At 46.9% G+C, this 13,346-nt stretch overlaps 1 protein-coding gene across 4 annotated transcripts in view; it reads right to left on the reverse strand.

The window, feature by feature from the left end:
- The window catches only part of CBX5 (chromobox 5), a 121,246-nt gene that overhangs the window by 95,013 nt on the left and 12,887 nt on the right, over window positions 1-13,346 (reverse strand). For 3 of the 4 annotated variants that reach the window (XM_063952180.1, XM_063952178.1, XM_063952179.1), the window contains one exon: window positions 8,889-8,945. The exons of the other annotated variant lie outside the window; for it this stretch is intronic. In XM_063952180.1, coding sequence (XP_063808250.1) covers window positions 8,889-8,913 — 25 coding nt within the window. In that variant the 5' untranslated portion in view covers window positions 8,914-8,945. The remainder of the gene's footprint in view (window positions 1-8,888; window positions 8,946-13,346) is intronic. 4 annotated transcript variants of the gene reach the window in all.

Here is a 13,346-nt window from a genome sequence, read left to right on the forward strand (position 1 = left end):
ACAAGGCGCACTCGCCATCCCCCCCATTCTGCTGCCAGGATCCCAGGGTCGTTAAGCTGACCGCCGGAATCCCGGCAGCGCGATCCCAACCTTCTGGGGTAAGTACCCACAGCTATATGTTAAAACGTTCACGACAGCTGCGATGAGGGCAGAAAGCTCTACTTACCGGTAATTTGTGTTTCAGCATCAGGAAAATAAGATTTTACTTACCGATAAATCTATTTCTCGTAGTCCGTAGTGGATGCTGGGGACTCCGTCAGGACCATGGGGAATAGCGGCTCCGCAGGAGACAGGGCACAAAAGCAAGCTTTTAGGATCACATGGTGTGTACTGGCTCCTCCCCCTATGACCCTCCTCCAAGCCTCAGTTAGGTACTGTGCCCGGACGAGCGTACACAATAAGGAAGGATCTTGAATCCCGGGTAAGACTCATACCAGCCACACCAATCACACCGTACAACTTGTGATCTGAACCCAGTTAACAGTATGATAACAATGAAGTAGCCTCTGAAAAAGATGGCTCACAACAATAATAACCCGATTTTTGTAACAATAACTATGTACAAGTAATGCAGACAATCCGCACTTGGGATGGGCGCCCAGCATCCACTACGGACTACGAGAAATAGATTTATCGGTAAGTAAAATCTTATTTTCTCTAACGTCCTAGTGGATGCTGGGGACTCCGTCAGGACCATGGGGATTATACCAAAGCTCCCAAACGGGCGGGAGAGTGCGGATGACTCTGCAGCACCGAATGAGAGAACTCTAGGTCCTCCTCAGCCAGGGTATCAAATTTGTAGAATTTTACAAACGTGTTCCCCCCTGACCACGTAACTGCTCGGCAAAATTTTAAAGCCGAGACCCCCTCGGGCATCCGCCCAAGATGAGCCCACCTTCCTTGTGGAATGGGCACTTACAGATTTTGGCTGTGGCAGGCCTGCCACAGAATGTGCAAGCTGAATTGTACTACAAATCCAACGAGCAATAGTCTGCTTAGAAGCAGGAGCACCCAGCTTTTTGGGTGCCAACAATATAAACAGCAAGTCAGACTTTCTGACTCTAGCCGTCCTGGAATTATATATATATATATATATAAATATTTTCAGGGCCCTGACAACGTCTAGCAACTTGGAGTCCTCCAAGTCCCTAGTAGCCGCAGGCACCACAATATGTTGTTTCAGGTGAAACGCTGACACCACCTTAGGAAGAAACTGGGGACGAGTCCACAGTTCTGCCTTGTCCGACTGGAAAAACAAATATGGGCTTTTTTAAGACAAAGCCCCCAATTCTGACAATCGTCTGGCCGAGGCCAGGGCCACAACATGGTCACTTTCCATGTGAGATATTTCAAATCCACAGATTTGAGCGGTTCAAACCAATATGATTTTAGGAATCCCAACACTACGTTGAGATCCCACGGTGCCACTGGAGGCACACAAGGGGCTGTATATGCAATACTCCCTTGACAAACGTCTGGACTTCAGGAATTGAAGCCAATTTTTTCTGGAAGAAAATCTACAGGGCCGAAACTTGTACCTTAATGGACCCCAATTTGAGGCTCATAGACACTCCTGTTTTCAGGAAGTGCAGAAATCGACCTAGTCGAAATTTTTTCGTGGGGCCTTCCTGGCCTCACCCACGCAACATATTTTCACCACATGTGGTGATAACGTTGTACGGTCACCTCCTTCCTGGCTTTGACCAGGGTAGGTATGACTTCTTCCGGAATGCCTTTTCCCTTAGGATCCGGCGTTCAACCGCCATGCCGTCAAACGCAGTCGCGGTAAGTCTTGGAACAGACAAGGTCCCTGCTGGAGCAGGTCCTTTCTTAGAGGCAGATGCCACGGTTCCTCTTGGAACAGACATGGTTCTTGCTGAAAGCAAATCCCATCTTGGCTCCCGAGGCCATTAGTCCTCTGTGAGCATCTCTTGAAGTTCCGGGTACCAAGTCCCTCTTGGCCAATCCGGAGCCCGAGTATAGTTCTTACTCCTCTACGTCTTATAATTCTCAATACCTTGGTTATGAGAAACAGAGGAGGGAACACATACACCGACTGTTACACCCACGGTGTTACCAGGACGTCCACAGCTATCGCCTGAAGGTCTCGTGACCTGGCGCAATACCTGTCACGTTTTTTGTTCGGGCGGGACGCCATCATGTCCACCTTTGGTCTTTCCCAACGGTTCACAATCATGCGGAAAACTTCCCGATGAAGTTCCCACTCTCCCGGGTGGAGGTCGTGCCTGCTGAGGAAGTCTGCTTCCCAGTCATCCACTCCCGGAATGAACACTGCTGACAGTGCTAACACATGATTTTCCGCCTAGCGAAAAATCCTTGCAGTTTTGACCACTGCCCTCCTGCTTCTTGTGCCGCCCTTTCTGTTTACGTGGGCGACTGCCGTGATGTTATCCCACTGGATCAATACCGGCTGACCTTGAAGCAGGGGCCTTGCTAAACTTAGAGCATTATAAATTTGCTCTTAGCTCCAGTATATTTATGTGGAGAGAATTCTCCAGACTTGATCACACTCCCTGGAAATTTTTTCCCTGTGTGACTGCTCCCCAGCCTCTCAGGCTGGCCTCCGTGGTTACCAGCATCCAATCCTGAATGCCGAATCTGCGGCCCTCTAGAAGATGAGCACTCTGTAATCACCACAGGAGAGACACCCTTGTCCTTGGATATAGGGTTATCCGCTGATGCATCTGAAGATGCGATCCGGACCATTTGTCCAGCAGATCCCACTGAAGAGTTCTTGTGTGAAATCTGCCGAATGGAAGCGCTTCGTAATAAGCCACCATTTTTACCAGGACTCTTGTGCAATGATGCACTGACACTTTTCCTGGTTTTAGGAGGATCCCGATTAGCTCGGATAACTCCCTGGCTTTCTCCTCTGGGAGAAACACCTTTTCCTGGACTGTGTCCAGAATCATCCCTAGGACCAGCAGACGTGTCGTCGGAACAACTGCGGTTATGGAATATTTAGAATCCACCCGTGCTGTCGTAGAACTACTTGAGATAGTGCTACTCCGACCTCCAACTGTTCTCTGGACCTTGTTCTTATCAGGAGGTCGTCCATTCTCTTTGACGACGAATCCTCATTTCGGTCATTACCTTGGTAAGGACCCGGGGTGCCTTGGACAATCCAACGGCATCGTCTGAAACTGATAGTGACAGTTCTGTACCACGAACCTGAGGTACCCTTGGTGAGAAAAGCAAATTTTTGGGACATGGAGGTAAGCATCCCTGATGTCCCGGGACACTATATAGTCCCCTTGTTTGCTATCACTGCTCTGAGTGACTCCATCTGAATTTGAACCTTTGTAAGTGTTCAAAAAAATTTTTCGATTTAGAATCGGTCTCACCTAGCCTTCTGGCTTCAGTACCACCATATAGTGTGGAACAATACCCCTTTCCTTGTTGTAGGAGGGGTATTTTTATTATCACCTGCTGGGAATACAGCTTGTGAATTATTTTCAATACTGCCTCCCTGTCGGAGGGAGACATTGGTACAGCAGACTACAGGAACCTGCGAGGGGGGAAACGCCTCGACATTCCAATCTGTACCCCTTGGATACTACTTGTAGGATCCAGGGGTCCTGTACGGTCCCAGCGTCATGCTGAGAACTTAGTAGAAGCGGCGAAGGGCTTCTATTCCTGGGAATGGGCTGCCTGCTGCAGTCTTCTTCCCTTTTCTCTATCCCTGGGCAGATATGACTCTTATAGGGACGAAAAGACTGAGGCTGAAAAGATGGTGTCTTTTTCTGCAGAGATGTGACTTAGGGCAAATAACGGTGGATTTTCCAGCAGTTGCCGTGGCCACCAGGTCCCATGGACCGACCCCAAATAACTCCTCCCCTTTATACGGCAATACATCTTTGTGCCGTTTGGAATCTGCATCACCTGACCACTGTCGTGTCCATAAACATCTTCTTGCAGATATGGACATCGCATTTACTCTTGATGCCAGAGTGCAATATCCCTCTGCGCATCTCGCATATATAGAAATGCATCCTTTAAATGCTCTATAGTCAATAAAATACTGTCCCTGTCAAGGGTATCAATATTTTTAGTCAGGGAATCCGACCAAGCCACCTCAGGTCTGCACATCCAGGCTGAGGCGATCGCTGGTCACAGTATAACACCAGCATGTGTGTGTATACTTTTTAGGATATTTTTCAGCCTCCTATTAGCTGGCTCCTTAAGTACGGTCCTATCTGTAGATGGTACCGCCACTTGTTCTGATAAGCGTGTGAGCGCCTTATCCACCCTGAGGGGTGTTTCCCAACGCGCCTTAACTTCTGGCGGGAAAAGGTATACCGCCAATAATTTTCTATCGGGGGAAACCCACGCATCATCACACACTTCATATAATTTATCTGATTCAGGAAAAACTACAGGTAGTTTTTTCACCTCACACATAATACCCTTTTTTGTGGTACTTGGAGTATCAGAAATATGTAACACCTCCTTCATTGCCCTTAACGTGTGGCCCTAAAGGAAAATACGTTTGTTTCTTCACCGTCGACACTGAAATCAGTGTCCTTGTCTGGGTCTGTGTCGACCGACTGAGGTAAATGGGCATTTTACAGCCCCTGACGGTGTTTGAGACGCCTGGACAGATACTAATTTGTTCGCCGGCCCTCTCATGTCGTCAACCGGCTTACAGCGTGTTGACATTATCACGTAATTCCATAAATAAGCCATCCATTCCGGTGTCGACTCTCTAGAGAGTGACATCACCATTACAGGCAATTTGCTCCGCCTCCTCACCAACATTTACCTCATACATGTCGACACACACGTACCGACATACAGCACACACATAGGGAATGCTCTGATAGAGGACAGGACCCACTAGCCCTTTGGGGAGACAGAGGGAGAGTTTGCCAGCACACACCAAAACGCTATAATTATCCAGGGACAACCTTTATATAAGTGTTCCTCCCTTATAGCATTTTAATATATGTACATATCGCCAAATCAGTGCCCCCCCTCTCTGTTTTAACCCTGTTTCTGTAGTGCAGTGCAGGGGAGAGCCTGGGAGCCTTCCCACCAGCATTTCTGTGAGGGAAAATGGCGCTGTGTGCTGAGGAGAATAGGCCCCGCCCCCTTTTCGGCGGGCTTCTTCTCCGGAGTTTTTGATATCTGGCAGGGGTTAAATACATCCATATAGCCTCAAGGGCTATATGTGATGTATTTTTTGCCATACAGGTATTATACATTGCTGCCCAGGGCGCCCCCCCCCAGCGCCCTGCACCCTCCGTGACTGCTGTGAGAAGTGTGCTGACAACAATGGCGCACAGCTGCAGTGCTGTGCGCTACCTGATGAAGACTGAAAGTCTTCTGCCGCCTGGTTCCGGACCTCTTCATCTTCAGCATCTGCAAGGGGGGTCGGCGGCGCGGCTCCGGGACGAACCCCAGGGCGAGCCCTGTGTTCCGACTCCCTCTGGAGCTAATGGTGTCCAGTAGCCTAAGAATCCAATCCATCCTGCACGCAGGTGAGTTGAAAATCTCTCCCCTAAGTCCCTCGATGCAGTGAGCCTGTTGCCAGCAGGACTCACTGAAAATAAAGAACCTAAAAACTTTTTCTAAGTAACTCTTTAAGAGAGCCACCTAGATTGCACCCTACTCGGACGGGCACAAAAACCTAACTGAGGCTTGGAGGAGGGTCATAGGGGGAGGAGCCAGTACACACCATGTGATCCTAAAAGCTTGCTTTTGTGCCCTGTCTCCTGCGGAGCCGCTATTCCCCATGGTCCTGACGGATCCCCAGCATCCACTAGGACGTTAGAGAAATCTGCGTTAAGTGCAACCTGCGAGTTTATCGCGGGCTGCAAATGAATAGCACTGGCTACTGTTACAAGCCTGCAGTAATTAGGACAGCTAATTGAATCTGTCCCACAGCATGCAGTATTTTGTTCACTTCAAAGGAATACTCCAGCCATTTCATGGAAATGTCACATAATCACCATGTCACTTTAATATTGTTCGCTGTACAACATTGTTGTTGGCGTAGTTTTCTGATAACTGATTCTAAACAAAGAATCACAGCAAAATGCATTTAATTTTTTTTTACATACAAACCACTCCTGCATGTATTGCCTGCCTATGATCTAGATGTAGTTGTACTGTGCCACTCTCAGTATGCTGCAGGCTTCTTTTATAATTACAACAATATTAAACTATGAAAAATACATAATGCCTTCGTGAAACGCTTTAATACTATAGGGGGGGAAATATCTGGGTTGTTTTGGGGGTTTTTGGGGGTGGGGGGGGCCTACCAAAGCACTATTAGGGATGGGGAGATTTTAGTAGAAATCCAAACTGCCATTGGGCTCGATCAAATTGAGCACAAAGTGAATAGCGCCAGGAACGAGCTCCCGATGCTGTTCAATTCAGTGCGTTGCTATATCAGAGAATGCCGGGTTTCATGCCTTAAACATGGTGTTTAGACGCGAAAACTGCCATTCTCAGACTTCAGTTTCAGGCGTGATGCGGTTTCTGCCGTGCTAAGGGCAGAATACAGCATTGTGCCAGTAGTTTGTCAGATTTCTGCTCCAGGAGGGGTGCAAGCAGAAATCCAGGAGCTCCTTCCCAGCGCTATTCATTTCGCGCTGAATTGAATCGAGATCATAAACTGTGTTTAGCAACAAATTATCCTAAAAGCAAATAATCTATGCAATAAGAAATATCCCATATTAACATTTTCCAGAATCAAAAAGCATTAGTAACCCATACGTACACCAGTGTCATATACCTATGGCAAGCTTCCCCATAACACCGCTTTCACACCACCTCAAAAACTCAGGGTATAGCCAGGTTATGGCTCGGTGTAAAAGGGCCTCAAAACATAACCCTGGTTGTGAGTTGGTCCCGGTAAGGACACTGGTAAAGCAGCAGTATGAACAGGTAACCCAAGTCATCTGACCCAGCTCTCGTGAACACTCTATGGAGAGCCAGCTCACTGGTGGTTGAAGATGATGTCATCTCAAAGCGCCGGCAGAAGAGGAGCCCTGGCAATAATTCAGGTTCAGCCTGCAGTGTGAACAGGTTACAAACCACTGTGACACAGCTTGAAACCCATGTTCAGTGACCTGGAATTTTGGCATGAAAGCAGTATAACATACTATAGATTGTAAAATGGCGAGCAGGGCCTTCCTACATCTATGACTGCTTGTTATTTTTGTTTCCAATTGTAAAGCGCAACGGAATTTGCTGTGCTATGTAAGAGACTGCTAATAAATAATTATTAGTTTCCCAACAGTATGGTTATGCTTCCATCATTACATAACATGTGAACACCTGTCAAGCTTTAGTACCTTCCATACAAACGGATTCTAGTCCATAAACAGGTGTTGTCTACAATACCTCAGCATTTTTTATGTAGTGTTCCTTCTAGGCTGTTTCAGCAGGGTGCTGCACCCTGCCCTTTCTCAGTGCACCCTGCAGGACCAGAAATCACCCCCTTGTATACAGAATGCAACAGTCAGAGTGCATGTTACAATGCCGTGGTCTACTCCTTGCCCATCTCTGAAATTGGAACACAATTTCTGTCCTCTGCGAATGGGATAGCAGAGGAGGAAATGACATCACTGCTGTGGCTCCTGTATAACACAGCATTCTGATAAAGAGGGAAAGAACAGGGTAAGCAGTGAGCATGTACTGCTTACACTATTTCACTAGTAGAAGAACAGACTTATTTTGTACCTATATATTTTAACCCTCTGCTTAACTTTGCTGTTTTATAACACATAAGTATTAGAACTACTTCAGTGCTGGAAGAAACCTTCATTATCTACTTATTATTTATATGCTACAGCCATTCTTTCAAGAAGACTGGATATATACAGTATTTTTCTCAGTATAGATGTTGGGTGTTACATGGGTCTCCTATATGTATGTATCGGTATATGATACACTAAGGGGAAAATATATGTATAACAACTATAGACATATGCGCTATGCTTTGTGTGCAAAGCATCACACCAAAAATATGCCCTTCAAAATTAAAATGTGCCCTCCTCAGTGATCAGCACCCTGCCCTAAAAAAATCCTAAAGTGAACACTATTATGGTTCTAGTAGCAAAAGAGATGAGCAAATACATATTACATTTCATATACCACTTAAGTACTTTTCACAATATTTCTCCTTTTTGTGTAAAAACTTTTTCTGTTGCAGTGCCATCATGTGCCACATAGGGAAGCAGTTAAAATACTGCTAGTCAGAATCCCGGCGGTCAGAACACCGCCGCCGGAATCCCGACTGGTGAAATGCCGCTGACGGAATACCGGAGACATGGGCTATTCTCAGTCTGTGGGTGTACACGACACTCAGAGGGAGAACAGATCCAGTGGCGATCGCAGTGAGCCCTCAAGGGACTTTCTAGCACTCTCGCCCCGCTGCCGGCATTCTGGCGGATGGGAACCCTCTGTCAGAATCTTGACAGCCAGGATCCCGCCAGACGGAATTTCATACTGAAGCCGCCACATACACCATATACATATTTTATACAGAGAAACTTGGAATTATTTCCCAATAAAACTTCTACTTTTCTTTTAAAAACTTCACAGCAGCCTGCTGCTTGTAAGAGTATATTGTATATATGCTCTATTACTCCTAAACACAGACTTCATACATGAGTAAGATGGCTGCTAACACCAACCGATAAAGCAATAAGAGCAACTATTAAAAATTGATTATCACAGACTGGGGAGCTTTAAATAGGCATAATACGTCATTTTATTGCATGTTTGATAGAGGGTGATACAAACCCACAATATGAAAGCTAATATTTGAACCTACATTAACCACAGTAAAGATCTGGGGAGAAAGAAAAAGTTACGTCACAAAACAGTCAATAAAATCTGCAGTTTGTTGGTTATACCTGGAGAAGTCTCAGTGGTGTCCATTATCTACTTCCGAAATGGGTGGAGCCGGAAAACTTATGTTGTAAAAAAAAAAAAAAAAGAGAGAGACATTTTTGACTGACACACGTGAATTGTACTGGGACAACAATTTATACTAGATAATGGACACATATTTAAACAAATCTATTAGTGCAATGCACTGCAGTACATTGGTCTACAACAGGCATGAACAACTGAGAGCACTAAGTAAAATCAGAAGTTTTATCATTGGAAAACAGAAGTGCTGAAGGCTGCCCATGCCCAATGTCTGACACACACACACACACACACACACACACACACTATTCAACCTAGGAGAAAGAAATAATACACAATTTGTAAAGTGCAGCAAAACCAACCTGTGCCTCTGCATCCCAATTTAACATCATCTGATATTCTCAATGAAAAAATAAGATTTTACTTACCGATAAATCTATTTCTCGTAGTCCGTAGTGGATGCTGGGACTCCGTAAGGACCATGGGGATATAGCGGCTCCGCAGGAGACAGGGCACAATAATAAAAGCTTTAGGATCAGGTGGTGTGCACTGGCTCCTCCCCCTATGACCCTCCTCCAAGCCTCAGTTAGGATACTGTGCCCGGACGAGCGTGCATAATAAGGAAGGATATTGAATCCCGGGTAAGACTCATACCAGCCACACCAATCACACCGTACAACCTGTGATCTGAACCCAGTTAACAGTATGATAACAACGAAGGAGCCTCTGAAAAGACGGCTCACAACAAGAATAACCCGATTTTTGTAACAATAACTATGTACAAGTATTGCAGACAATCCGCACTTGGGATGGGCGCCCAGCATCCACTACGGACTACGAGAAATAGATTTATCGGTAAGTAAAATCTTATTTTCTCTGACGTCCTAGTGGATGCTGGGACTCCGTAAGGACCATGGGGATTATACCAAAGCTCCCAAACGGGCGGGAGAGTGCGGATGACCCTGCAGCACCGAATGAGAGAACTCCATGTCCTCCTCAGCCAGGGTATCAAATTTGTAGAATTTAGCAAACGTGTTTGCCCCTGACCAAGTAACTGCTCGGCAAAGTTGTAAAGCCGAGACCCCTCGGGCAGTCGCCCAAGATGAGCCCCCTTCCTTTTGGAATGGGCTTTTACAGATTTTGGCTGTGTCAGGCCTGCCACAGAATGTGTAAACTGAATTGTATTACAAATCCAGCGAGCAATCGTCTGCTTAGAAGCAGGAGCACCCATCTTGATGGGTGCATACAGGCTAAACAGCGAGTCAGATTTTCTGACTCCAGCCGTCCTGGAAACATATTTTTCAGGGCCCTGACAACGTCAAGTAACTTGGAGTCCTCCAAGTCCCTAGTACCCGCAGGTACCACAATAGGTTGGTTCATGTGAAAAACAGAAAACACCTTAAGGAGAAATCGAGGACGAGTCCTCAATTCTGCCCTGTCAGAATGAAAAATTAAGTAAGGGCTTTATATATGATAAAGCCGCCAATTCTGACACAAGCCTGGCTGAAGCCAGGGCTAATAGCATCGTCACCTTCCATGTGAGATATTTTAAGTCCACAGTGGTGAGTGGTTCAAACCAATGTGACTTTAGGAAACTCAAAACAACATTGAGATCCCAAGGTGCCACTGGGGCACAAAAGGAGGCTGTATATGCAGTACCCCTTTTACCAACATCTGAACGTCAGGCACTAAAGCCAGTTCTTTCTGGAAGAAATTCGACAGGGCCGAAATTTGAACCTTAATGGACCCTAATTTTAGGCCCATAGACAGTCCTGTTTTCAGGAAATGTAGGAAAACGACCCAGTTGGAATTCCTCTGTAGGGGCCTTCTTGGCCTCACACCACGCAACATATCTTCACCAAATGCGGTGAAAATGTTTTGCGGTTACATCCTTCCTGTCTTCGACCAGGGTAGGGATGACTTCATCTGGAATGCCCTTTCAGGATCCGGCGTTCAACCGCCATGCCGTCAAACGCGGCCGCGGTAAGTCTTGGAACAGACAAGGCCCCTGCTGGAGCAGGTCCTTTCTTAAAGGTAGAGGCCACGGGTCTTCCGTGAACATCTCTTGAAGTTTCGGGTACCAAGTCCTTCTTGGCCAATCCGGAACCACGAGTATCGTTCTTACTCATCTCCCTCTTATGATTCTCAGTACTTTTGGTATGAGAGGCATAGGAGGGAACACATACTCTGACTGGTACACCCACAGTGTTACCAGAGCGTCCACCGCTATTGCCTGAGGGTCCCTTGACCTGGCGCAATATCTGTCTAGTTTTTTGTTCAGGCGGGACGCCATCATGTCCACCTTTGGTTTTTCCCAACGGTTTACAATCATGTGGAAGACTTCCCGATGAAGTCCCCACTCTCCCGGGTGGAGGTCATGCCTGCTGAGGAAGTCTGCTTCCCAGTTTTCCACTCCCGGAATGAACACTGCTGAGAGTGTTATCACATGATTTTTCGCCCAGCGAAGAATCCTTGTAGTTTCTGCCATTTCCCTCCTGCTTCTTGTGCCGCCCTGTCTGTTTACGTGGGCGACTGCCGTGATGTTGTCCCACTGGATCAATACCGGCTGACCTTGAAGCAGAGGTCTTGCTAAGCTTAGAGCATTGTAAATTGCCCTTAGCTCCAGTATATTTATGTGGAGAGAAGTCCCCAGACTTGATCACACTCTCTGGAAATTTTTTCCTTGTGTGACTGCTCCCCAGCCACTCAGGCTGGCATCCGTGGTCACCAGGACCCAGTCCTGAATGCCGAATCTGCGGCCCTTTCATAGATGAGCACTCTGCAGCCACCGCAGAAGAAACACCCTTGTCCTTGGAGACAGGGTTATCCGCTGATGCATCTGAAGATGCGATCCGGACCATTTTTCCAGCAGATCCCACGGAAAGGTTCTTGCGTGAAATCTACCGAATGGGATCGCTTTGTAAGAAACCACCATTTTTCACAGGATCCTTGTGCAATGATGCACTGATACTTTTCCTGGTTTTAGGAGGTTCCTGACTAGCTCGGATAACTCCCTGGCTTTCTTCTCCGGGAGAAAACATCCTTTTCTGGACTGTGTCCAGAATCATCCCTAGGAACAGTAGACGTGTCGTCGGAAAAAACTGCGATTTTGGAATATTTAGAATCCACTCGTGCTGTCGTAGAACTACTTAAGATAGTGCTACTCCGACCTCCAACTGTTCTCTGGACCTTGCCCTTATCAGGAAAGCGTCCATATTTCTTTTAAGAAGAATCATCATTTCGGCCATTACCTTGGTAAAGACCCGGGGTGCCGTGGACAATCCAAACGGCAGCGTCTGAACTGATAGTGACAGTTCTGTACCACGAACCTGAGGTACCCTTGGTGAGAAGGCAAATTTGGACATGTAGGTAAGCGTCCCTGATATCCAGTGACACCATATCGTCCCCTTCTTCCAGGTTCGCTATCACTACTCTGAGTGACTCCATCTTGATTTGAACGCTTGTATGTAAGTGTTCAAATATTTCAGATCTCACCGAGCCGTCTGGCTTCAGTACCACAATATAGTGTGGAATAATACCCCTTCCCTTGTTGTAGAAGGGGTACTTTGATTATCACCTGCTGGGAATACAGCCTGTGAATTGTTCCCAATACTGCCTCCCTGTCGGAGGGAGACGTTGGTAAAGCAGACTTCAGGAACTTGTGAGGGGGAGACGTCTCGAATTTCCAATGTACACCTGGGATACTACGTGTAGGATCCAGGAGTCCACTTGTGAGTGAGCCCCCTGTGTGCTGAAACTCTTGAGATGACCCCCTACCGCACCTGAGTCCGCTTGTACGGCCCCAGCGTCATGCTGCGGACTTGGCAGAAGCTGTGGAGGGCTTCTGTTCCTGGGAATGGGCTGCCTGCTGCAGTCTTCTTCCCTTTCCTCTACCCCTGGGCAGATATGACTGGCCCTTTTGCCTGCCTGCCCTTATGGGGACGAAAGGACTGAGACTGAAAAGACTGTGTCCTTTTCTGCTGAGATGTGACTTGGGGTAACAAAAGGTGGATTTTTCAGCTGTTGCCATGGCCACCAGGTCCGATGGACCGCCCCTTTATACGGCAATACTTCCATGTGCCGTCTGGAATCTGCATCACCTGACCACTGTCGTGTCTTCGTCTGGCAGATATGGACATCACATTTACTCTTGATGCCAGAATGCAAATATCCCTCTGCGCATCTCGCATATATAGAAATGCATCTATAGTCAATAAAATCTTGTCCCTGTCAAGGGTATCAATATTTTCAGTCAGGAAATCCGACCAAGCCCCCTCAGCGCTGCACATCCAGGCTGAGGCGATTGCTGGTCGTAGTATAACACCAGTATGTGTGTATATACTTTTAGGATATTTTTCAGCTTCCTATCAGCTGGCTCCTTGAGGGCTGCCGTATCTGGAGACGGTAACGCCCCTTGTTTTTATAAGCGTGTGAGCGCC

The sequence above is a fragment of the Pseudophryne corroboree genome, chromosome 2 (genome assembly GCF_028390025.1).
Source record: "Pseudophryne corroboree isolate aPseCor3 chromosome 2, aPseCor3.hap2, whole genome shotgun sequence".
Lineage (NCBI taxonomy): Eukaryota > Metazoa > Chordata > Amphibia > Anura > Myobatrachidae > Pseudophryne > Pseudophryne corroboree.